Source organism: Ranitomeya variabilis, chromosome 8, assembly GCF_051348905.1.
Source record: "Ranitomeya variabilis isolate aRanVar5 chromosome 8, aRanVar5.hap1, whole genome shotgun sequence".
In the NCBI taxonomy this organism is placed as follows: Eukaryota; Metazoa; Chordata; class Amphibia; order Anura; family Dendrobatidae; genus Ranitomeya; species Ranitomeya variabilis.
The window spans coordinates 1,877,098-1,904,947 of NC_135239.1; the positions used below are offsets into that span (position 1 = coordinate 1,877,098).

The 27,850-nt window shown below is 47.6% G+C and overlaps 1 protein-coding gene across 1 annotated transcript; it reads right to left on the reverse strand.

Annotated features, from left to right (window-relative positions):
• Positions 1 to 215: 215 nt before the first annotated feature.
• LOC143788188 (uncharacterized) lies at positions 216 to 25,878 on the reverse strand. The gene is made up of 4 exons (XM_077277624.1): positions 24,871 to 25,878; positions 22,598 to 22,781; positions 2,987 to 3,071; positions 216 to 481 (listed from the first exon to the last, which is right to left on the reverse strand). Exons 1-4 carry the CDS (start codon positions 25,632 to 25,634, stop codon positions 216 to 218), a joined length of 1,299 nt encoding a protein of 432 aa, XP_077133739.1. The 5' UTR covers positions 25,635 to 25,878.
• Between the last annotated feature and the right edge of the window lie 1,972 nt (positions 25,879 to 27,850).

Genomic DNA, 27,850 nt, shown 5'->3' on the forward strand with positions numbered 1-27,850 from the left:
ACCTTTCTATCTTCAGACCAGGAGGAAGAGCCTCAGTGCATGATTGAGTCCTCTGAGATGCTTACTGTCACTGTGTGGAACTTGTCTCGGGTCCCATCTGGAAAGACCTTTGTCACTGAACCGGGTAGGAAGAGGGTCCTTCAGTGGGCTCTCTCATCTAAACTGGCCGGCTACTCCGAACAGAAAAACAGAAGTCTTCTAATTTCTCGGCATTATCAGTGGTCATCCCTGCGCAAAGATATTGCAAATTTCATATCAGCCTGTCCATCCTGTGCTCTGAATAAGACTCCTAAACAGCTTCTGTCCGGTTGATTACTTCCTCTGCCCATACTGTCAGCAACCTTGGAGCACATTGCGATGGACTTTGTCAATGAGCTTCCTGTCTCGACAGGAAGTGCCATCATTTGTGTAGTTGTGGAACGCTTCTCAAATATGTCCCACTTTACTCGATTGTCCATTCTTCCTTCCGCTCCTGTGATTGCTGAAAGGTTCAACCAGCATATCATCCTTTTTCACTGGTTACCTCTCCATATAGTTCCTGATAGAGGCATCCAGTTTACATCTCAGTTCTGGAGAGCTACTTGTAAGCTATTAAATGTAACCCTGGACTTCTCTCCAGCCTACTATCCCCAATTCAATGGCCAGGTAGAGTGGTCAGCCAAATTCTAACCAACTTCCTGTGGCATTTTGTCAATGCTCACCTCAGTGATTGGTCCAAACTCCTGCCTTGGCCCGAATTCTCCTACAATAACAATCTGAGTGAGTTCCCTGCTAAATCTACATTTTTATATAAATAAATAATAATAATCTTTTTTTTTATATAGCGCTAACATATTCCGCAGCACTTTACAGTTTTGCACACGTTATCATCACTCTCCCCGATAAGGCTCACAATCTAAATTCCCTATCAGTATGTCTTTGGAGTGTGGGAGGAAACCGGAGTGCCCGGAGGAAACCCACGCAAACACGGGGAGAACATACAAACTCCTTGCAGATGTTGTCCAAGGTGGGATTAGAACCCAGGACTCCAGCGCTGCAAGGCTGCAGTGCTATCCACTGAGCCAAATTTTTTATTGTGTATGGTCAACATCCCAATATTCCATTCCCTGTAGCTACTACCTCTGCCAACCCTGTGTCATGACTCAGGACGGGGTGGTTCTGTCTCCATCCTGGTCAGGTCAGGGTTATGTCTGTCTGCCTCTCTTTGGTTCTGGGATGGCTATTTAATGCTGGTAGTTCCTGGGTCCAGTGTTGGTGATAATTTCCGTCTATTCTGTTAGAGGTCGCTGACCCAGGCTACTCATCCGTAATCGCTGTTCCTCTGCATGTGTGAGCTTTGCTCTGTATGACCCAGTTTGTCCCTTGACTATTGTCTCTGTCTTTCTGCTCGGTACTGATTCTTCCCTCCTGGTTTTCTGACCCCTTGACTTGCCTCTGGTTACTCGTCTGTCTTGCCCCTGGTTATCTCATTCCCAACTGGCTTCTGACCCTTGGCTTTGCCCTCTGACTATGTTCTTGGTTTTGTCCTTTGTACTCTGTGCCCTCGGTCGACTCCCCGTCCTCGTGCGTGGTAGCTCTGCCTCTGTGATCCCGTGACCAGCTAGCCCCGCCCCTACAATCACGTGACCGGCTATGCTCAGGTCCTGTGTGCACAGCGCTCCTCGGTCTCCATACACCCTGTGTATTGGTGCACGTCCCCTGTTACCGCACCAGGCTTAACCCCGGTGACACTGTCCCCATATCACTATACCCTGTGGCTGAAGCTCTCACGAAGGGCTTCTCTAGAATTTGGAAGGATACCAAAGCTACATTGTTGAAATCTTCAGAATGGATGAAGAGACACGTGGACAAGAGGGTTCAGGACACACCTCAGTTTCATCCTGGGGACAATGTTTGGCTTTCTTCAAAGTTTGACCAGCTCAAGTTGCCTTTGTACAAATTGTGTTTTATCTTGTGTTATCAGTCCTTTCGAGACTCTCAAACAGTGTTGAATCCTACATTCTTAAGCTCCCAGCCTCTTTATGTTTCCCCAACTCATTCCATGTTTCTCTCCTCAAGCCTGTCGTCTTTAGCTCCTTCTTCAAGGACCTGGGTACCACTCCTGCTCCAGTCAGCTCTGAAGAGGTAGAAAGGTAAAAGATATTCTGACTACTTAAAAAGTAAGAGGAAAAACCTTTTTTCTAGTGGATTGGAAAGGGTTCGGACCAGAGGAGAGATTGTGGGAGCGCAAGGCTCCATGCCCCTCTCCTCCTGGAGAGATTTCTTGTGGCCTTGAAGAAGAGGGGGCTTAAAAGGGGGTACTGTAGCATCAGCATCCCTATACACTTTCCATCCTCCTCTTACCCAGTAGGAAAGCCGACTCACTCACTATAGCCCAGCCCTCGGTCCGCAATTCCTCTACCTGCTGCCTCCCAGGGTATATGCATGCCTAGCAGATCCCTGGGTATTGCGCTTAGGGTGCACACGCACCCCCAGCCTCTTAAATAGACAGTGTGCACTGTCCTAAAGTGTCTCCAGCCAATGACTGGGAGACACTTATTATTTAAGGCATCTCCACCTGTTGGGAGGTGCCAGTACAAAGTGTTCACTCTGCTTATGTACATGCTTGCTAGTTCTCAGGTCCCCAGTGCTAGCATACCAGTCTGTACCTGCCTGTATCTGTCGTTTCCACATGTATAACAGCTGTACCTGCCTGCACCTGCCATGCCTGCATGTATACCAGCCACACCTGCCTGCATCTGATGTACCTGCCTGTATACCAGTCATACCTGCCATGCCTGTCTGTATACCAGCAGTGTATGCCACGACTGCCTGTATACTAGTCGTACGTGCCTGCATTTGCTGTACCTGTCTGCATCTGCCATGCATGACCGCACATGCTGTGCCTTTCTGTACAACAGCGGTACCTGCCGGCAACTGCCTTGCTTGCTTGTATACCAGCCATACCTGTCTGAACCTGCCGTTCTTGCGTGTATACCAGCCTTACCTGCCGGTACCTGCATACCAGCCAAGTCTATCCATTCCTGGCTGTTCCAGCTTCCTGCCCCTTTGGAGGTCAGCTGCCATGTTTCCTGTAGTTATAAATAAAGAAAATTGGCGTGCACTCAGGATAATAAGGGAGCGAGGTGCAGGTGTAGTGGGCTGTAGAAAGCCCCACGTACATAGAAAATATAGTACACCGCACACTCTTGTATATATTTTGCAACGGTGAAGATTTATTAACAAGACAACTATATGATGTGAAAGCGACCAGAGGTAATTATGACGTTTCGGCCCTACCCAGGGCCTTAATCATACAATCGCTTTATTGTGCAGAGAAGAGAGGATAGAGATCCTTGAAGGAAGAGGCATACACTTAGGTGCCAGGTTGCTGCGGACATAAAGTCACTTAGACTGCCCTGTTGTGGGGGTCTTATGGAACAAGCTGATAAGCGGCGCTCCCGCGCCCTGCTGCCAGAGTCATGTTTCCTGTAGTAGCACCTGGCGTCCATTTGGAGCCAAGTCTAACCACCCCTTCAGGGGCTCTAGTCCATCCAGGCTCTCCTCAGCCCCATTACACCTGCACAGTATGATGACCTTTACAGCCGGCTCCACATAAAATTATGTTTTCCACAGGTAATTCACACACAGAATGATGTTCTCCACAGACCCCATGCACGGTATGATGAACTTCACAATCCCCACACACAGTATGATGTCTTCCACAGCACCAACCACAGTATGATGACCTCCACAGTCCTCCCCCATACAGTATGATGTCTTCCACAGTCCCCACACAGTGTTGTCTTCCACACCACCCTCACACCGTAGGAAGACCTCCACAGCCCCAACACAAATTATAATATCTTGCACATACCCCCACAGTATAAGGACCTTGACAGCTGCCCACACACAGTATGTCTTCCACAGCCACCCATACTCACACAGTATAATTTCTTCCAGAGACCCCCATATAATATGATGACCTCCACAGCCCACCACCCAGTATGAGATCCTCCACAGCTACCCACAGTAATTTCTTCTACAGTCTCCCCACACACAATGTATGATGTCTTTCACTGGCCCATACACACAGTATGAGGACTTCCAAAGCCCCCTCACAATGTATTACATCTTCCACAACCCCATCATACAATATAATATCCTTCACAGCCCCCACATACATAATGTGATGTTTACCACAGCCAGTGCACACAGTATGATGTCCTCCACAGGCCCCTCCACCCAGTATGACATCCTCCATAGCCCTCCAACACAGCATAATGTCCTCCACAGCTCCCCACATAAAAGAATGTCCTCCAGAGCCCCCACCACACAGTAGGATGTCCTCATCTCCCTCCATAGTAGGAAGCCCTTCACAGCTCACCACACACAGTATGACATCCACCCCACACCCCTCCAACAGAGTATGATGTCTTCAACAGCCCCCCACAAAGATGTCCTCTTCATCTCCCCCCACAGTATGATGTCTTCTACAGCCCCCACACACAGTATTACATCCTCCACATCCTTCTCACACAGTATGATGACCATACCTCCCAACTTTTGAAGATGGGAAAGAGGGACAGAGTCTGCGGCACGCTTAGCGCGCCGCCGCAAATTTTAGGCCACGCCTCTGACCACACCCATTCATAATTAGTCACACCCATATCCACGTCCCAACCACACCCATTTAGCACTGCAGATCACACTGTTTCATATACAATAATTATAAACAAAAAAATATGGCCACACAGTGCCCCATACTGTATAATGGCCACACAGTGCTCCATACTGTATAATGGCCACACATGACGCTCCATACTGTATGATGAACACACATGACGCTCCATACTGTATAATGAACACACATGATGCTCCATACTGTATAATGACCGCACATGATGCTGCATACTGTATAATGGCCGCACATGATGCTCCATACTGTATAATGTCCGCACATGATGCTCCATAGTGTATAATGTCCGCACATGATGCTCCATAGTGTATAATGTCCGCACATGATGCTCCATACTGTATAATGGCCACACAGTGCTCCATACTGTATAATTGCCACACAGTGCTCCATACTGTATAATGACCACACATGATGCTCCATACTGTATAATGACCACACATGATGCTGCATACTGTATAATGACCACACAGTGCTCCATACTGCATAATGACCACACATGATGCTCCATACTGTATAATGGCCACACAGTGCTCCATACTGTATAATGGCCACACATGACGCTCCATACTGTATGATGAACACACATGACGCTCCATACTGTATAATGAACACACATGATGCTCCATACTGTATAATGACCGCACATGATGCTGCATACTGTATAATGGCCGCACATGATGCTCCATACTGTATAATGTCCGCACATGATGCTCCATAGTGTATAATGTCCGCACATGATGCTCCATACTGTATAATGGCCACACAGTGCTCCATACTGTATAATTGCCACACAGTGCTCCATACTGTATAATGACCACACATGATGCTCCATACTGTATAATGACCACACATGATGCTGCATACTGTATAATGACCACACAGTGCTCCATACTGCATAATGACCACACATGATGCTCCATACTGTATAATGGCCACACAGTGCTCCATACTGTATAATGACCACACATGATGCGCCATACTGTATAATGACCCCACATGATGCTCAATACTATATAATGACCGCACATGATGCTCCATACTATATAATGACCGCACATGATGCTCCATACTGTATAATGACTGCACATGATGCTCCATACTGTATACTGGCTGCACATGATGCTCCATACAGTATAATGGCCACACAGTTCTCCATACTGTATAATGACCCCACATGATGCTCAATACTATATAATGACCACACATGATGCGCCATACTGTATAATGACCACACATGATGCTGCATACTGTATAATGACCACACAGTGCTCCATACTGCATAATGACCACACATGATGCTCCATACTGTATAATGGCCACACAGTGCTCCATACTGTATAATGACCACACATGATGCGCCATACTGTATAATGACCCCACATGATGCTCAATACTATATAATGACCGCACATGGAGCAGAACAATATTGTATCATACAATTATTAGGTTCTGTAGAAGGACGTAGATCTGGGGATTTATTATGATGGAATATAGGCTGAACTGGATGGACAAATGTCTTTTTTCGGCCTTACTAACTATGTAACTATGTAACTATGTAACATGATGTTCCATACTATATAATGACCGCATATGATGCTCCATACTGTATAATGACTGCACATGATGCTCCATACTGTATACTGGCTGCACATGATGCTCCATACAGTATAATGGCCACACAGTTCTCCATACTGTATAATGATCCCACATGATGCTTAATACAGTATAATGACCCCCTCCTGTATGCATGGCCCATATTCCCCCGTATGCATGGCTCATTCCCCCCCCCTCCTGTATGCATGGCTCATATTCCCCCGTATGCATGGCTCATATTACCCCCCTGTATGCATGGCTCATCTCCCCCCTCCTGTATGCATGGCTCATTCCCCCCCCCTCCTGTATGCATGGCTCATATTCCCCCCCCTATGCATGGCTCATATTCCCCCCCCCTGTATGTATGGCTCACATTTCCCCCCCCCTCCTGTATGCATGGCTCATATTTTCCCCTCCTGTATGCATGGCTCATCTCTCCACCCCCCACCCCCCGCTCTGATCTTGAATGGCGCGGCTTACCGTCCCCCTTCATCCCCCCTACCCTGTCCCCCGTCCAGGGGCTGACTGGCAAATTTTGGCCTGGGGGGCAAGCACACAGCAGTGGCCCATGAGTAGCGGCTCATCCTTAAAGGGGTTGTCGGTTGTCGGATCTTATGCTACATGTCTACAGTCACTATGTGTGAATCCTCATATCGTGCGCACTGTGCACTGTGAAGATTCTCTGGTGCCGGCAACAGGTGGTCTTGTGACCACAAGCATGCAATATATATATTCCCAGCCACAGTTCAACTAGACTGTTTTGGGCCTTGTTCAATACAGTTGCATTCGCCATGCAAGTCTAGTCGGCATGTGACTGCATGTATGCAAATCACAAACTTGCAGCCAGACACCCGCCAAATAACCACAGCTCTGAGAGCAATGTGAGATGCACAAGTCTGCAGTCACATAGAATGACACAGAGTGAATGCACCAATGACACACACGCACAGCCCCACTGTATAATGACAGACACACGCACAGCCCCACTGCATAATTACACACACACGCACAGCCCCACTGTATGACAGGCACACACGCACAGCCCCACTGTATAATGACAGGCACACACGCACAGCCCCACTGTATAATGACAGGCACACACGCACAGCCCGTTACCGCTCCTGTCACTGTGTGCCGCCGCCGCTCCTCCTCCAGGTCACAGTGCGCTCGTCCTCAGATTGTCTCTTCACTTCTGGTATCTTGCTCTGTCAGGGGCATCCGGTGTTTGCGCAGGCGCTCTGGAATCATCAAAGGACGCATGCGTTCCTCTGCTATTCCTTTTTCCCCGGAGCTCTCCACTGACAGCCAATCCGGGTAAGACTTCTCCTATAAGAGGCTGACCTTCCTGCTTTGCGATGCCTGATTGTCATATAGCCTCCGCTTGTGCATCTGGCCAGTTCGCTCTACCTGTGCTCTGTCTTTTGTGTACTGCGTAGTCTGAGCCTATTGTCCTTGTCCTGCCTGCTTCGCCCCTGTGTTTGTTGCTTTTTTTCAGTTACCCCGCCGTACTTATTTAGTTCTTCTTTATTTCTTTTTCCCTGCAGCCTTCACCTGTCTCGGCTCCCCAGCCTCTCCGGTCTGACGTCCGTCTTCCTGGTCCTGAGGTTCGGTCCTGCCTTCCCGATTTTCCTTTACTGTAGCGCGAACGTGTAGGGAAGAGAGTGGACCCTCTGGACCGCCGAAAAGACCTACCCCTGGGCGAGCTGACCTTATGGACCCGACCACTATACAGGGATGGTCAGGGGCAAGCCCAGAGGAGCCAAAACCGCAGTAGCCGTACCAAGAGGGGCGGCTCTAGAGAGAGGAAACAAGAACAGAGGGGAAAAGGCCGAAGGAGGGTGGAGAACAAAAAAGGAAAATCGGGAAGGCAGGACCGAACCTCAGGACTAGGAAGACGAATGTCAGACCGGAGAGGCTGGGGAGCCGAGACACGTGAAGGCTGCAGGGAAAAAGAAATAAAGAAGAACTAAATAAGTACGGCGGGGTAACTGAAAAAAAGCAACAAACACAGGGGCGAAGCAGGAAGGACAAGGACAATAGGCTTGAACTATGCAGTACACAAAAGACAGAGCACAGGTAGAGCGAACTGGCCAGATGCACAAGCGGGGGCTATATGACAATCAGGCATCGCAAAGCAGGAAGGTCAGCCTCTTATAGGAGAAGTCTTACCCAGATTGGCTGTCACTGGAGAGCTCCGGGGGAGAAGGAATAGCAGAGGAACGCATGCGTCCTTTGATGATTTCAGAGCGCCTGCGCAAACACCGGATGCCCCTGACAGAGCGAGATACCGGAAGTGAAGAGACAATCTGAGGACGAGCGCACTGTGACCTGGAAGAGGAGCGGCGGGGACGCGCAGCGGCAGGAGGATGGGACATTGCACCGGAAGAGAAGCTGGTGCGCTGGAACCTGGAGGAGGAGCGGCGGTGGCACACAGTGACAGGAGTGGTATCAGCCCCACTGTATAATGACACACACACACAGCCCCACTGTATAATGACACACGCACACACACACACACAACCCCACTGTATAATGACATACAGGCACGCAGCTCACACACACAGCTCACACACACACACGCAGCATCACACACACACGCAGCATCACACACACGCAGCATCACACACACACACGCAGCATCACACACACACGCAGCATCACACACACACGCAGCATCACACACACACGCAGCTCACAAACACATGCAGCTTTGACACAAATGCATCACACACACACAGCATCACACACACAGCATCACACACACACGCAGCTCTGACACAAATGCATCACACACGCAGCCATCACACACACACGCAGCCATCACACACACACACGCAGCCATCACACACACACGCAGCCATCACACACACACGCAGCCATCAAACACACACGCAGCCATCACACACACACGCAGCCATCACACACACGCGCAGCCATCACACACACGCAGCCATCACACACACGCAGCCATCACAGACACACACGCAGCCATCACAGACACACACGCAGCCATCACACACGCAGCCATCACACACACACACAGCCATCACACACACGCAGCCATCACACACACTCACGCAGCCATCACACACACACACGCAGCCGTCGCAGACACACACGCAGCCATCACACACACACACGCAGCCATCACACACACGCAGCCATCACAGACACACACGCAGCCATCACAGACACACACGCAGCCATCACACACACACGCAGCCATCACACACACACGCAGCCATCACACACACTCACGCAGCCATCACACACACACACGCAGCCGTCACAGACACACACGCAGCCATCACACACACACAGCCATCACACACACACGCAGCCATCACACACACACACGCAGCCGTCACACACACACACGCACACGCAGCCGTCACACACACACACGCAGCCGTCACACACACACGCAGCCGTCACACACACACACGCAGCCGTCACACACACACGCAGCCGTCACACACACACACGCAGCCGTCACAGACACACACGCAGCCATCACAGACACATACGCAGCCGTCACAGACACACACGCAGCCGTCACAGACACACACGCAGCCGTCACAGACACACACGCAGCCATCACACACACGCAGCCGTCACACACACGCAGCCGTCACACACACGCAGCCATCACACACGCAGCCGTCAAATACACAACAGATACCTCATACACACACACAGCCATCACATACACACCAGATACCTCATACACACACACAGCCATCACATACACACCAGATACCTCATATACACATACACACACACACACACACACATCACACAATCTCCTCTGTGGTGCAGGGGCGGCTGATGTCCATGTGCAGCTCTTCAGTTTCTCCAGCTCACAGCTCTGCACTGTCCCGGCACCTCCCCCGTTTCTCCTCTGCCGGGATAGCAGATAAGAGCAGGAGAAGCCGGAGCTCCGTGCACACACAGGAGGTAGTGAGTCGCTGACCTTTCATCTTGATTGCTGCTGGCTCTCTCTCCCTCAGAGTGGCAGCGCCGCACAGGGGGTGGGGAGGAGACCCAGCTTTTATAAAAAAAAAAAAAAAACAGCCACAAACCTAAGTTACTCAGGTGCCGCCCCCTGCATTGTCCCCGCCCTAGGCACTTAGTGCGATACAACTAATGTCCCTCCCGGGATCCCGGGGCTGACTGTCAAAATCAGGACAGTCCCGCGGGATCCGGGACAGTTGGGAGGTATGTGATGACTTCCACAGCTACTCCACATGGTATGATATCCTCCACAGACCTCACACAGTATGATGTTCTCCACAGCATGATGTCTTTCACAACTCTCTCACAAAATTATGATGACTTCCACAACCAACCACAATGTGATGTCTTGTGATGTCTTTCATGGCCACCCACACAGAATAATGTCCTATATATCCCTTCCCTCCACGCAGTGTCATCTCTTCCACAGCCCCCACGAAGCATGATGTTTTTCACAGTCCCCCCACACACAGTAAGATGATCTCCTCAGCCTTCTCCGACAGATTATGATGAATGCCACAGTCAGTGCACAAAGTGTGATGACCTTCACAGTCCCCACACAGTATAATGACCTGCATAGTCACTGCACAATATTGTCTTTTACTACCTCCGACACAGCATAATGTCTTCCACAACCATCCACACAGGATATCCTTCACAGCCCATTCACACAGTATTAGGTTCTTCACAGTTCCCTCACACATTGTGTTGTGCTTCACAACCCTCCTTACAGTATGATGTCTTCCACAGCCACCGCACAAAGTGTGATGACCTTTACAACTCCCACAGAGTATTTTGGCTTCCACAGGTCCTCACACAGTATTATTATTATTTATTTACAGTATATAGCGCCAATAATTCCATGGTGCTGTACATGAGAAAAGGGGTTACATACAGGGTTATAGATATCGTTTATAGTAAAGAAATTTACAATGACACACTGGTGCAGAGGGGAGAGGACCCTGTCCTTGCGGACTTACATTCTGCGGGATAATGGGGAGGAGACAGAAGATCGGGGGAGCGGCAGCACTGGCGGTGCTGAGACGGCGGCAGCTCTGGTGGTTGGTGAGGCGGCAGCTCCGGCGGTTGGTGAGGCGGCAGCTCTGGCGGTTGGTGAGGCGGCAGCATGGTTATTGCAGGCTGTAGGCTTTCCTGAAGAGATGGGTTTTCAGGTATCATCGGAAGGATCCGAGGGTGGTGGATAATCGGACGTGTTGAGGCGTGAAGTTCCAGAGGATGGGGGATATTCGGGAGAAATCTTGGAGGCAGTTGTGTGAGGAACGAATAAGTGTGGAGGAGAGTAGGAGGTCTTGGGAGGATCAAAGATTATGTGAGGGAAGATATTGGGAGATTAGTGCAGAGATATAGGGAGGGGACTGGTTGTGGATGGCTTTGTAGACAGTATGATGCCTTCTACAGTCCTCCACACAATATGAAAACCTCCAAAGCCACCCCACGCCATGAGATGTCTTTCACAGCCACAGTATGCTGACCCCCACAGTCCCCAGCAATTATATCTTCAAGGAATTCTATCAGTATGATGTTTTCAACAGCCCCCACCCTCACAGAGTATAATGACCTCCACACCCCTCACACATAGGGATGTCTTCCACAGCTCTGCACAGTAAGAACACCTACATAGTTCCCCCACACGGTATGATGTCTTGCACACAATGTGCTATTTATTTACACAGTGTGGCAGTATGATATTTAACAGCCCATCTCACAAGGTATGATGGATTCCACAGTGTCCAACACAGTATGATGCTTCTAAATATGAGCTGGAAATGGAGATTGGTTCAGTGCTGTGGAAAGGATGGTTAGGGTGGTAAACACAAGTGATGAAGGACATATGGGTCAGAGCAGCACTGTGGAGAGGACAGCTATCATTATAGCAGGAATGTGAGCAGGAAATGTAGAGAGGTGCAGCACTGTGGAGAGGACAGGTAGGGAGATTATAGAGAGGAGGGAGCAAAGGGCCCGTGATGCATTGTTGAGAGTAGAGGTATGGTGGTAGACAGACGTGAGGAGGACATGTTGGGTGGTGCAGCTTTGTAGAGAGAACTTGGTAGGGTGGTAGACAGAGTTGATGGAGGAGATGGTGGGCAGTGCAGCAATGTGGAGAGCATGAGTTCAGTGGTAGAGAGAGACAGGGAGGACATGTAGCACGGTGCAGCAATGTGGAGAGGATGGGTAGGCCATCAGTCATTGCTGCACCGTCCTACATCTCCTTTTCATCTCTAGCAGCCCACAGTGACAGCTGCCATCTAGAACTTTGTCTGCAGCTCAGTGTAGTTCTGTGGTTGGCACTTGCTTTCTGTTAATATTTGGTCTTGATGTAATATTTGAATCCGTGCAGTACAGAGCTTGTGAAAATGTGATTGTGGAGAAATAATATTTTACAATCATCTTCTCAATTCTATTATTTTTTTATCATCAGATTCTCAATTGTCTAGCTGAACATCTGGCAGTGCCGCTGGTGCAGCCATTCAGCTGGGCTGTGAAATCAGGACTTTGTGAGGACAAAGCTTTTCCAAGGCCTCAAGTCTGGTCTCTGTGGAATAACTGTCGTTTATTTACAATAAGCCCCATAATGAATTCTTCATTAAGTCTTTGAGGAGGAACGATGTCTTGTTATCTCATTATGTCTCTAATTAACCCATTGTCAGGCTGCTGAAGGAGCACCTTGGGGCAGGCAGGCGGGTTGTTTGGCTTTCATGCTGAGATTTATCAATGGTCCCTCAGAGATACTTTTGTATCAGTAACTGAGATTGATGGCAGAGGATGATGGGACTCCCTGTGGACAGTCGCTGCCACACAACTCTTCAAGTCTTTGTTTTCCTCTGGCTTCAATTTCCCAAGGACAGATCTGGCTCAGGATCATAAATATTCACGATCCAAGAAGATGATTGGGCTCATTATAGTAATGAAGAAAGCAGGAAAATACGATTATTGACCTGTTGAGCCTGCGCCATGTATTCCCTGGATGGAAGACAACAAATCTGTAACAATCAGGACGAGAAAGCCCCGTGGGGCAGGAGACCTCAATCATCTCCTTACTTTGTGCAACTCTGGAGCGATGGTGGGGCCTGGACATGTACAGGAATCTGCTTCACCAATCTTCGTGGTCGGAGAGCGTGATTTATTTCTATCATCATACCGTCCACACAGGTGTCCTCTATTTCTGCAGCATGGAAGCTTAGGTTGGCGTCACTTCTCCCCAAAACCAGCTTACACCTGTGGTAGCTCACTCTCTTCAGAGGTTACAACTAGTGATGAGCGAGCACTACAATTCTCAAGTGTCGGACCCTTGGATGTGCTCGACGTCAGTAATGAGGATAATGGAAGTCAATGGGAAAATTGAGCATTTTTCCAGAAGACCCTACCAGCAGGTCTGAGGCGCTGGAAAATGGCTGACATGGATGGAACCAGTGCTCAAATGTCATGGGATCAGCATGGGGAAGATGCCTGGAAGCATCTCTGAATACCAGGTGGCTGCTGGGAGTAATGGGGTCAGAGTATCACGCCACTTCTACAGACTGACAATAAAACATCCAAAACAGAATATAAAATGGATTTTACAGGGAAAAAATGTTAAGAAACATTTTGTGCAGGATAATGACTTGTATATAGCAAAAAATTTAAAAGGAAAAAAAAAGCGCCTCCTCCACCTCTTAGGCTATGTTCACACGTGGCGTTTTTGCACTTCCTTATTGCATTCAATAGTTTAAAAACAACTGGTAAATATCATTTTAATATTTTACTCCCGTATCTGGGCAGTGATGTGTGCGACATAGTCAGACACACGTGTTTAATACACGAAAGACGGACACTGAAGCTCACAAAGTCTATGGGGACAATGAAAGAACTGCCAAAAATAAGAAGGAAGAAGGAGCCGATATATATTGTGTATATATATTGTGAGGCAGTGACTCGTGTCACAGGTAGGGGGCGCTGTGTGTTCTCCCCAGGTTGTGCATGGAGACCGATGAAGTCCATAGAAACATAGTAACATAGTTATTAAGGTTGAAGGAAGACTTTAAGTCCATCTAGTTCACCCTATAGCCTAACCTAACATGCCCTAACATGTTGATCCAGAGGAAGGAAAAAAAAACCATGTGGCAAAGAGTAAGCTCCACATTGGGGAAAAAAATTCCTTCCTGACTCCACATACAGCAATCAGACTAGTTCCCTGGATCAACGCCCTATCAAGGAATCTAGTGTATATACCCTGTAACATTATACTTTTCCAGAAAGGCATCCAGTCCCCTCTTAAATGTAAGTAATGAATCACTCATTACAACATCATACGGCAGAGAGTTCCATAGTCTCACTGCTCTTACAGTAAAGAACCCGCGTCTGTTATTATGCTTAAACCTTCTTTCCTCCAGACGTAGAGGATGCCCCCTTGTCCTCGTCTCAGGTCTATGATTAAAAAGATCATCAGAAAGGTCTTTGTACTGTCCCCTCATATATTTATACATTAACATAAGATCACCCCTTAGTCTTCGTTTTTCCAAACTAAATAGCCCCAAGTGTAATAACCTATCTTGGTATTGCAGACCCCCCAGTCCTCTAATAACCTTGGTCGCTCTTCTCTGCACCCGCTCCAGTTCAGCTGTGTCTTTCTTATACACCGGAGACCAGAACTGTGCACAGTATTCTAAGTGTGGTCGCACTAGTGACTTGTATAGAGGTAAAATTATGTTCTCCTCATGAGCATCTATGCCTCTTTTACTGCATCCCATTATTTTATTTGCCTTTGTAGCAGATGCCTGACACTCTGCTCTGTATTCCCCCTAGAAGATCATTAATAAATAAGTTAAAAAGAAGAGGGCCCAATACTGACCCCTGTGGTACCCCACTGCTAACTGTGACCCAGTCCGAGTGTGTTCCATTAATAACCACCCTTTGTTTCCTATCCCTGAGCCAGCTCTTAACCCACTTACACATATTTTCCCCTATCCCCATTATTTTCATTTTATGTAACAACCTTTTGTGTGGTACCGTATCAAAAGCTTTTGAAAAGTCCATATACACTACGTCGACTGGGTTCCCTTGGTCCAGTCCGGAACTTACCTCTTCATAGAAATTGATCAGATTAGTCTGACAGGAACGGTCCCTAGTAAACCCGTGCTGATACTGGGTCATGAGGTTATTCCTCTTCAGATACTCCAGTATAGCATCCCTTAGAATGCCCTCCAGGATTTTACCCACAGTAGAGGTTAAGCTTACTGGCCTATAATTACCGAGTTCAGTTTTTGCCCCTTTTTTGAATATTGGCACCACATTTGCTATACGCCAGTCCTGTGGTACAGACCCTGTTATTATGGAGTCTTTAAAGATTACAAATAATGGTCTATCAATGACTGTACTTAATTCCTGCAGTACTCGGGGGTGGATCCCATCCGGGCCCAGAGATTTGTCAATTTTAGTGATTTTTAGACGCCGCCGTACTTCCTGATGGGTTAAGCAGGTGACACTTAATGGGAAATTTTTGTTATCACTGATCATATTGTCGGCCATGGGATTTTCTTGTGTAAGGTGTGCATGGGAGTCAGGGATTTCCGGTCCGGGTTTTCCATGTGGCTGAAAACCCTGCAGTAAAGGGTATGGGTTTGTCAGGTGTCAGGTGCAACATCAGTGTCAGTCTGGTGTGTGCTGAGGTGCAGAGCAGAGGCCTACAGAGCGCTGGTGTGTGAAGAAGCACAGGCCAGCAGAGCCAGCACCTATGGCAGTGCAATAGCCTGGCATCCGCAGCGTATACAGCGATGCAAGTCATCCTTGGTAACTTGTCTCGGATGTGGACAGTCCTGTGCCCGGAGGTGAACTGGAGGTGGATGTCCTGTGCCCGAAAGGGACTGGCATGTGCAACAATTGCAAACAGGTGAATATGGTGCCCGGCTGCAATCTGGAGGATATCCTGGGCTGTGTACGGCTGTGTGAGTAAAGAGACTGTGATGCAGTGGTGCAGGACACCCACAGGAACTAGCCTGGGAGGACTGGCGTGTGTAGTGTCTGCAACAGGAGGCTGTGTGTATGGAGACTGTAATATGGCGTGCGGTCGCCCCAAGGATACTGGACAAGGAGAGGTCTGGCGTGTTTGGGGACTGCAGTCTAAAAGCCATATGATGTGTAGTGCTATGAAACGGGCACTGAGACGAGATGAAACTGTGTGTACTGAAATGTGATGATGACGTGTACTATAAAATGCTGTGCACCTTTATGTGTGAAGTAATACATTAAAGAGACTTTTGTGTTTGAACTTTGTAGGTCACTGGCTCTTCACAACGTACGGTGCTACCGCAGCATTACACTATATATAGGAGAGACCAGATACATCCTGTATCTATATATATATATAACAATGAGTGTATGTGTGTGTGTATCAGCCACGCCCATTCCACTTAGCCCCAACCAATCACTAAGGCTAAGAACACATTTGCGTTCGGCAGTCCTGCGTAGGGCTGCATACTTTTTCCTTCATATCCGCCAGCTGCACATGCGTCCTGCATACCTATCTTTAACATTGGGTAAGCAGGGACATGAGTTAGTCTGCAGATGCATCCATGTGCATCGTTTTGACATGCTGCCGAACGCAACATGCTGCGTTCCTGTGTGGTCGGCAGGAACGTCAAAACGACGCATGCGGACGCATCCTCAGACAAAAGCATGTCCCTGCGTACCCAATGTTAAAGATAGGTATGCAGGACGCATGAGCAGCTGTGCGGATATGAAGGGAAAAAGTTTGCAGCCCTACGCAGGACTGCTGAATGCAAATAAGTACTTAGCATGTGTGTGTGTGTCAGCCACGCCCACTCCACATAGCCCCAACCAATCACTAAGCATCTTTCATTTCACCAGAGCTGTTTAAAAGAAGCTGAGCTGTGATTGGTTGCTATGAGCAACAGTTTTCCTTGTAGACAGTTGTGATAACTAAGGCCTATTATTCTTCTCATTTCTATGGTGTTATCATCCTTCTGTAAAGCTGGAAATAACACAATTTATTACCGTGCCGACACAGACTGCAGGGGGCCCAGAATCAGGAACTTCTCTTTGTCTGGCATGAAGCATGTCATTTAGGCCGGTTTCACACGTACTGATATTTCTGGTAGCAGAAAAAATGGTACCGGAAATATCAGTGTCAGTGTGTCTGTGTGTGTACTACGTGCGGCACACGTGTGGTAACTGTGTGCCGCTCATATGCCGCATCAGTACCACATGGATGGCCGCCGGGGAAGTAGCGCTACTGTAAGCACTGTTCCCTTGCATGTGGTGCTGAAGCCTTCTGTCATCCCTTCTCCCCTGCTCTACCTGAGAGCAGCGGGAGAAGGGGAGAATGAATGAATGATACGCAGTGGGCACAGGCTCAGTAACTAGCTCACTGCCGGCATGAACTCCTGTGACCTCAGGTCTGTGGGAGAATGCAAATTTCAAAAAACTGATTGTCACATCCAAACATAGTCTAAGTGTGAACAGGTGCAGCACCTGTTCACACTTAGTCTATGTTTGGATATGACGGTCAGTAGGGTTGAGCGACCTTTAGTTTTTTAGGGTCGAGTCGGGTTTTGTGAAACCCAACTGTCTTAAAAGTCGAGTCGAGTGAAATCGGCCGACCACCGTTAAAAGTCGGGTTTCGGCCGAAACACGAAACCCGATGAAGGAATTTAATAATAATCCTCCTCATCCTCCTCCTCCTCCTCCTCCCAAGCGATAACATGACAATAGGCGTTCACTCCCCTAAGACCTATGTCATCACTCTGCCCACACTCATTCATTGGCTGAAAAAATGGCGCTAGACGCGTCATACGACACGCGACTTTGCCGCCAAGATCGCATACCGCATGGCCGACCCCGCACAGGGATCGGATCGGGTTTCATGAGACGCCGACTTTGCCAAAAGTCGGCAACTTATGAAAATGCATGACCCGTTTCGCTCAACCCTAACGGTCAGTTTTTTGAAATCTGTATTTGTTGAGGGAGAATTTAAAGTGATCCTTCACGGTTAACCCAGTGATTTCCAAATTAATATATAAGGTGTTGCCGGCAACTGAAAATGACCAGACGGAGACGTGTGTCTCTGTATGGGGGATCGAGCAGATCTCTGGCCCCCGTTTATTCTGCATGACTTTATCATAGTCATAGAAATTACACTTCAACCAATCAGCATAAGAACACGCTCACGGTTCTTAGCCTATAAGAATGCAGAACTTCAACCAATCAGCATAAGAACATGCTCACAGTTCTTAGCCTATAAGAATGCAGGAACAATCTGTGCGTCAAAGTTTTGTAGAACAATACACCCTCAGTCTCATGTTCTACCGAGGTTGCAACAATCAAGGTCTCATCAAAATCTCATAACAGCTGTAACCTTTAGCCTACTAACAAAATTTATATCAAAACAACAAAATGGAGTCGAAAAGCACAAAATGGAGATTCTTTCTTAATTTCTTCCTTCACATTCCCCCCTAGATAAATTTTGTTAATTAATGTCCAGCATCAGAGGTACTATCCCAAGCTCTAAGCTCGAGGGATACTGGTCTTCACATGACTGGTGCCATGTTACCAGCCATGGCTGTTGCGGCGTACCCGTCCCCCCTGTATACTAGAATTTACGAATAACAATTATTGATAACAGTAGTGGGGATCCTTTGAAGATAGCCATGCGCTTGGCTTCAACATCTTCATCAGGTAACTTTGTGAAATTGGTGTAGAGAAGAGCAGAGGTGGCAACGCTTTTGGTTTCATCACTAGTTATCCTAGTGCAGAATTTCCTAATACACACAGAAATACACCAAAAAAAACAAGTTTTAGTATTACATACATGACAAAGATAAAGGTGAATACTGGCAGCCATTTTTAATACAGTTATATCTGCAAGCATAAGAAAAACTTATTGCTTCACAGTATGAGAGTATAGCAGTACAAAAAGGTATAAGAAAATATATTTTCACCTTGACAATCCCCCTAAATACTAAGTTTTTCCCCTAAAGAAAGATCCTTCGAGACTGTCCATGTGATGGGAAAGGGGAGGTGGATTTCTTCATCCAGACACCTCAGAAACTCTCCCCTAGCGAGAGGCCTCCAGGCAGCTGAACCCTTCACTAACCTCACATGGAGTTCTCCCACTGTCCCTAAACTAAATCTCTTAACATTATTTGAGAATGGGGGGGTTTTGTTTACTCTCTTGAGGGGGACATACTTAGGGATCTCCCCTGGATCAGTACCATCGTACTCTGGTGGGTCTACTTCTTGATTGAGGAAGGTGCCAGTCGGGATTGCTTTCACTAACTACCTAGGCCTGCCTAGGTGCACTTATACGTCCATCATATTATCATTATTTGTTTGTAAAATGAGAAAGGTTGATTCTCAGGGTCAGCCAATTGTTTTTGCATAGCTAGTCAGAGGGCCTCCAGGGATAATACTCCTGTATCTGTCTTACCCTACCTGATGTGGTTGGTTCTCTGGTGGTGGGGGCGACATGACATGCTGGTCTACAGCTCCTTCCCAAAAGGATTACTGTCAGCCTACTCCCAAAAGTTAATGTCTCCAGTATCCACCAACCACAATCCTGTGTCAGCTTCTTATGTCACTGCATGTGATCTTGTCTGGACAGGATTCAGTGTAATTCTCTTAGGTCGGGTTGCAGCACGAGTCATACAAGTGTTAGGGCCCAAATCCTCAACTATACCCTAAAAGGCATCACAGCTATAATTGACAAATCTTTGTTCACTGTAATATATATATATATTTGATCCAGTCAACATTTTTATTAATCTGCATCTGTGGTACTATAGAAGCAATGCCGGCATAAATCTGGTTCTGGGCTTTAAACTGGTAAGGCACCCCCCTTGGCACTCCAATGGCATCAATATATACTAATGGATCTTCTTCATAACTCATGTGGAGCTGATCAAAACTTCTCCTCTTTCTGGTAGGTTCATCAGGTGTCTTTGGATCTCAAGGTAAAGTCTTGAACTGCATGGCTAGTTTAACAAGGGTGCATTGGCCTGTCCAGGCATTAGGCAACCTAGGACGGAGCTTACCGTCTCCACATAACCAATAAATGTCATACATATATTGTGTATGTTTGATTAGCAAATCAGTATCTAGAGGACTGTTCTCCTTGCAAAAACCCGTCTCAAAGATCCCTACTGGTGTACCTGTGGTGTCGTGGGGATTATAGCAGGTGTAATTGTCAGCTAATACGGTTACTTCTCCTGGGACCTTTAGTTTAGGTTCCTCATGAATTAGTGGGACATAATCTGGGCAATCAGTGGACTTCAAACCTTTCAACAGATTCATGACACAGGCAGTGATGTTGTCATCAGGAAAAAGCAATGCATGCGTGTATAGATGTGTATTCGCAGCAGCACAAGCAATACATCCTACAGAGATATTCTGGACTCTTACATTGTATCTCACCCATTCTAACCATAGGTTTTTCCTTGGGGCTGTTTGTGTTTCTATGGAGAAAACCTCTTGCCAACTGAGACCTGGAATGGGTATCACTTCATTAACTACATTTTGCAAACGCTCACCTGGGCCTGTTTTAGGTGTACTGGTAACAGGGGCTTTGGTTGGTCTGAAACTAATATCCTGGAGCTGTATATGGCCTAAATTCCCATAATATCCACTACTAAATACATAATTATAATGCCTTCCCAGTACAAATGTCTGCAGGTCAGCAGATTGGGGGCTTTCGAGATTTAGGAGGAGGGGGTGACAACTTTTACCCCATTTACAGCCCCTAAATGGTTGCAGAAAGGCTGTTAGATGCATTCTCTCACGAAAACTCCTACCCGTCCCATCCTTGGGAACATGGCTTCACTAGATTTATATCCCCAATCATCTCCCGTATTCCAGGCAGCATCTGACCAATAATAACAGTTATTGTTGTCATTTCTGGTAACACACATATAAAACTGGATGATCCCCTCTACCACCCGTTCAGTCTCGGGGCACTTGACTACATCACAGAAATCAAATCGCCAGATATTCGCCGGGGCTGTCAGGTTTACACAGAGAATAGTGGAACCAGAATTCTTATTTTTACAATAGGGACCAAAGAGGTAGGGGCGAGGATAGCCCTCAGTTCCAGGATCAAAAACAACAGTCTCTTTTACAGTGTGAGGCATGGATCCAGGTGCTCTTTCCTTCGAGTTTTACTGCAGTGGGGGTAACCAGGATCACCGTGTGAGGTCCTTCAAATCTCGGCTGGAGACAATCTCTGCGCACAAACTTTTTCACATACACCAGGTCTCCTGGCACAAAGGGATGGTGTCCAGGAACCTTGTCTGGGTCTGGAAGAGAACTGAAAATGGTTAAATGCACTTTGGCAAGGTGTCCATGTAAGGCCTGCACATAGCTAGTCAAGTCCTGTCTTCCTGTTTGGGGTATATCTTACTGAAAACAAAGCTAGAGGGAGGCATTCTGTCCATGGTTTACCAGTCTCTGTCATTGCCTTCTGGATTTTAAACTTAAGAGTTCCATTTAGTCTCTCCACTTTTCCACTGCTCTGCGGATGGAGTATGCAGTGCTTGACTTAGGGTACCGTCACACATTGAAATTTCCATCGCTACGACGTTACGATTCGTGACGTTCTAGCGATATCGTTACGATATCGCTGTGTTTGACACGCTACTGCGATCAGACACCCTGCTGAGAATCGTACGTCGTAGCAGATCGTTTGGAACTTTCTTTCGTCGCTTGATCACCCGCTGACATCGCTGGATCATTGTGTGTGACAGCGATCCAGCGATGTCTTCGCTTGTAACCAGGGTAAACATCGGGTAACTAAGCGCAGGGCCGCGCTTAGTAACCCGATGTTTACCCTGGTTACAAGCGTAAACGTAAAAAAACAAACCGTACATACTCACCCGTCGGTGTCCTTCAGGTCCCTTGCCGTCTGCTTCCTGCTCTGAGTGCCGGCCGGAAAGTGAGAGCAGATCACAGCGGTGCTGCGCTCTGCGCCTCTCACTGTACGGCTGCACTCAGTCAGAGCAGGAAGCAGACGGCAAGGGACCTGAAGGACACCGACGGGTGAGTATGTACGGTTTGTTTTTTTACGTTTACGCTGGTAACCAGGGTAAACATCGGGTTACTAAGCGCGGCCCTGCGCTTAGTTACCCGATGTTTACCCTGGTTACCCGGGGACTTCGGCATCGCTCCAGCGCCGTGATTGCAACGTGTGACCGCAGTCTACGACGCTGGAGCGATGCTTATACGACGCTGCGACGTCACGAATCGTGCCGTCGCAGCGATGAAAATTTCAATGTGTGACGGTACCCTTACCCCCAGTGCTGCCATTACCTCTGACATGATCTCTCCAGTAAAATGGGAACCCTGATCGCTTTCAATGACTTCAGGAACTCCATACCTGCATATGATCTCAGCCATCAGTTTCTTCACTGTTGTCTTAGCCGTAGCTTTGGCAACTGGGTAGGTTTCTGGCCAACCTGAAAATAAATCAATGCAGACCAACACATACTCATACCTCCCAACCGTCCCGGATCCCGCGGGACTGTCCTGATTTTGACAGTCAGCCCCGGGATCCCGGGCGGGACACTAATGTCCCGCACTACGTGCCTAGGGCGGGGACAATGCAGGGGGCGGCACCTGAGTAGCTTAGGTTTGTGGCTGTTTTTTTTTTCTTATACATGCTGGGTCTCCTCCCGACCGATCCCGCCCCCCCCCCGCCCCCTGTGTGTGCGGCGCTGCCACGCTGAGGCAGAGAGCCAGCAGCGATCAAGATGAGAGGTCAGTTACTCACTTCCTCCTGTGTGTGCACGGAGCTCAGGCTTCTCCTGCTCTTAGCTGCTATCCCGGCAGAGAAGGAGAGACGGGGGAGGTGCCGGGATAGTGCAGAGCTGTGAGCAGCCGGAGAAACTGAAGAGCTGCACATGGACAGATCAGCCGCCCCTGCAACACAGAGGAGATTGTGTGTGTGTGATGTGTGTGTGTGAGATGTGTGTGTGTGTGTGTCATGTGTGTATGAGGTATCTGGTGTGTGTGATGGCTGGGTGTGTGTGTGTGATGGCTGGGTGTGTGTGTGTGATGGCTGGGTGTGTGTGTGTGTGATGGCTGGGTGTGTGTGTGTGATGGCTGCGTGTGTGTGATGGCTGCGTGTGTGTGTGATGGCTGTGTGTGTGTGTGATGGCTGTGTGTGTGTGTGTGATGGCTGCGTGTGTGTGTGTGTGATGGCTGCGTGTGTGTGATGGCTGCGTGTGTGTGTGTGTGATGGCTGCGTGTGTCTGTGTGATGGCTGCGTGTGTGTGTGTGATGACTGCGTGTGTGTGTGTGATGACTGCGTGTGTGTGTGATGGCTGTGTGTGTGTGTGTGTGATGGCTGCGTATGTGATGCATTTGTGTCAAAGCTGCATGTGTTTGTGAGCTGCGTTTGTGATGCTGCGTGTGTATGTGTGATACTGTGTGTGTGATGCTGCATGTGTGTGAGCTGCGTGCGTGTGTGAGCTGTGTGCGTGTGCATGTGTGTGAGCGTGTGTGTGAGCTGCGTGCCTGTATGTCATTATACAGTATGGAGAACTGTGGCCATTATACAGTATGGAGCATCATGTGCGGTCATTATACAGTATGCAGCATCATGTGCGGTCATTATACAGTATGAAGTATCATGTGCGGTCATTATACAGTATGAAGCATGTGCAGCCAGCATACAGTATGGAGCATCATGTGTGGTCATCATACAGTATTGAGCATCATGTGCAGTCATTATACAGTATGGAGCCTCATGTGCGGCCATTATACGGTATGGAGCATCATGTGCAGTCATTATACAGTATGGAGCATCATGTGCGGCCATTATACGGTATGCATGCCGTCATTATACAGTATGGAGCGTCATGTGTGTTCATTATACAGTATGGAGCGTCATGTGTGGCCATTATACAGTATGGGGCATCATGTGCGGTCATTATACAGTATGGAGCATCATGTGCGGTCATTATACAGTATGGAGCATCATGTGCGGCCATTATACAGTATGGAGCATCATGTGCGGTCATTATACAATATGGAGCATCATGTGCAGCCAGTATACAGTATGGAGCATCATGTGCGGTCATTATACAATATGGAGCATCATGTGCGGTCATTATACAGTATGGAGCATCATGTGTGGCCATTATACAGTATGGAGCATCATGTGTGGCCGTTATACAGTATGGAGCATCATGTGCGGTCATTATACAGTATGGGGCATCATGTGCGGTCATTATACAGTATGGAGCATCATGTGCGGTCATTATACAGTATGGAGCATCATGTGCAGCCAGTATACAGTATGGAGCATCATGTGTGGCCATTATACAGTATGGAGCGTCATGTGTGGCCATTATACAGTATGGGGCATCATGTGTGGTCATTATACGGTATGGAGCACTGTGTGGCCATATTTTTTTGTTTATAACTATTGTATATGAAACAGTGTGATCAGCAGTGCTAAATGGGTGTGGTTGGGATGTGGATATGGGTGTGACTAATTATGAATGGGTGTGGTCAGAGGCGTGGCCTAAAATTTGCCCTCTTTCCCATCTTCAAAAGTTGGGAGGTATGCATACTCATACGTCCCTACCCTGGGTAACTGAATATAATCAATCTGCAGTCTCTGGAATTGGTTAAAGGGCCGGGGAGTTTGTTTGGATGGGGTTTTCACTGTCCTACTCTGATTATGTGTGGCACATATCATGCAGCTCTGTACCTGGCTTTCTGCACAGGTGGAAAACCCGGGGGCAATCCATTGTCTCTTTAGGGTGTCACACATGGCCGTCTTCGAGTGGTGCACATTCCCGTGCAGAACCTGTGCCATCATTGGGTACAGTACCTGTGGTAGGCAGACCTTTTCACCCCTCCCCCATAGTCCAGTGACGGTATCAGAGCAAGCCCCTATCTTTTGCCACCTATTTTTCTCCTCCTTACTTGCCTGTTCTTGTAACCGGGCTAAGATGTCTTTCGACACAAGTGGAGATGGTGGGGTGTCTAGGTGATGTACTTGAGAGGCTACAGGAGTGCTTGCTGCTTTCTTGGCAGCCTGGTCTGCCAGTGCGTTACCCTTTGTCCGTCCATCAGTGCCTTTGGTATGTGCCTTTACCTTTATAATGCCTGCTTGGGTGGGAAGCTGTAGTGCATTCATAAGTTGCTGGACTGCCTCAGCACGTTTAAAGGGGTGGCCATTTACTGTCAGGAAAGCCCTGGCTCTCCAGATAGGCCCATAACCGTGTGTAATGCCAAAAGCATACCTGGAATCAGTGTAGATATTTACAGTCTTACCTTCTGCTAGTTTGCACGCTTCTATGAGCTCTGCTTCTTGTGCAGACATATGAGCTGGCATTGACTCTGCCTTGATTACCTCATGTTCTGAGACCACAGCATATCTGGTACAGTAGCGTCCTTGGTCATCTTGGTGACGGGATCCATCTACAAAAAGCTCAAAATCAGCATTAGAATAGGCACACTAGAGACCAGCCGTTTCCTGAGACATCAATTCTAGACAATCATGTGGTTTGGAAACCTAATCTTGTTCCTCTGGATCCATTCTAGAAAGAAAAAGAGTGTCCTTTTTTATGTCACCTACTCCTCCCACCTTTGGATCCATAGGAACTAGGGGAAGAGTAGCGGGGTTTAGGACAGTGCACCTTTTTAAAGTCACATTAGTAGGCATAAGAATAGCACACTGAAGTCGCAGCTGTCCAGCCATGGACATGTGACTAGGTTGTAACTGGAAAGGGGAACTTGAGGGTAGCATCTGTCAGCAGGGGTGTGACAATTTCTTTGAAAGTGACCGGGCCGGCCATAGTGCCAACACTGCAAGTGAGAACTGGTGCGGCGGGGCTGGGGAGCGATACCTCCAGACATAGGGTTAAAAGAAATATTTGAGTAGGGGACTGAATTCGTATAAGGTGGGAGGGCTGGAGTTGGAATTTGCTGCTGGGCAGGCCACTGATAAGGAGCCAGCTGCATTCTTGTACCTTGGGTGGGGGCTGGAATTGGAGCAGAGACTGCTGTGGCTGGTTTTAACCCTTGATCTTCCTGTTGATGCAGAACGTGCTAAATTCTTTTGAAAACTTTTAATTACTTTTAATGCATCATCCGGAGTGGGAATCTCAATATTGGGTCTGACCGACATTATTACCTCTTTCAATTCAGATTTAAGGCAGGACATTAAAGCTGCCACAAAAAGGTGTGAATGGGCTTTATTATACAATGAGAATCCCAAATCTTTAAACACTACCATAAGACGCCCATAAAACTTCTCGGCAGTCTCCCCCTTGTCCTGTGTGACATCTGTGAGGGAGGTAGCTTGGTCTGCTAATCTATCTTGTGCCCAAACTTTTAAAACATTACAGAATTGCGTTCTGGACAGCCTCAGTAAGTAACTGTTTGGACCTGGGAATGTTGGCAGGATTATACCGTGGCCCCACTGCATATATTACATATTGACACGGAAACTGTCCTGTTTCTACCTGGCCATAAGTTTGTATATATGAATTAGATTCTTCCTGTATCATGGGTCCACCTTTCGGTGAAATCACTGCAGCCAGTCCTCCAGCATGGCAGAACTGGTGCTGGCGGTGGCTGATAAGTGCCGTCAGCGTTTAGCAAGGGAAAGGTGGGGGCTCACCAAGTTTTGGCAACCCAGTATATATATTGGTGCTTTAGGATTGAGGGGCACAGAGCTTACAGTCGGGAGAAGAGGCTTGATTTCCTGGGGAGGGACCTTATCATCAAGCAGGGAGACCCCCTGTTCCAGATCATCATTTTTATTAGTTTGTCTTTCTGACACATTATTCATCAGAATTCACTTCCTCTGTTGATCCTCAATTTGCTATATATCAACCACTCAACTTGCTTTTACCAATCTTTCAATCACTTACAAATTTCCTTCTAAAACTAGACACTAGATTTCACTTTCAATTTTCCAGATCATATTTCTTTGTACTTCAAACAATATTGTCGCCTTAAACAAAACACAAATCTATCAGCGTGTACTACACTGAGAAAATAGAGACTCAAGAGCGCAGCCACATGCTGCTGCCCCTCCCTACCAGAACACAGAGATAGGAAGAATCACAACATTCCTCAGCACAGAAGAAAGCCATAACGCAGCTGTATGACTCCCCCCGCCCATCGGATATTTTAGAGACAAACACAGAAACAGAATCACAGCAGTTCTTAGACTTAATTAATTTCTATAAAATCTTCATCGCACAATTCACATACCAGAACACCTTAGAAAAACCAATGATTGAGAATATTTTCCCCGTTAGAATCATGAGACTAATAGTATCAGCTCCATCACACAGATTCAAATTCTTCTTTTTTTTTTTCTTCTATAACAGAAACATGATTCTCCTTTAAAGCGAAATACCCCTACTTAGTCGTGTATAGTTACCAGAGCGGCCGCTTAGCCTATTCCACTAGGGTTTTTACCTGTCCCCCGCTGAGACAACCCAAAATCGCGGTACTCAGTGAAAGGAGGAGAGGGTCTTAGACTTAACCCTCCGGACGCCCCTGGACGTACACATATATATCTATGTATTCCTGAGT

Excerpts from the sequence above, each read along its gene's own strand:
- LOC143788188 (XM_077277624.1), bottom strand. The coding sequence starts at position 25,634 with ATGCCAGCTCATATGTCTGCACAAGAAGCAGAGCTCATAGAAGCGTGC. Across the intron at positions 22,782-24,870 it reads CAGTTACCCAGGGTAGGGAC|GTATGAGTATGTGTTGGTCT; the intron begins GTATGAGTATGC and ends GACGGTTGGGAG. Across the intron at positions 482-2,986 it reads TGGTATGCAGGTACCGGCAG|CAATCACAGGAGCGGAAGGA; the intron begins GTAAGGCTGGTA and ends TGAACCTTTCAG.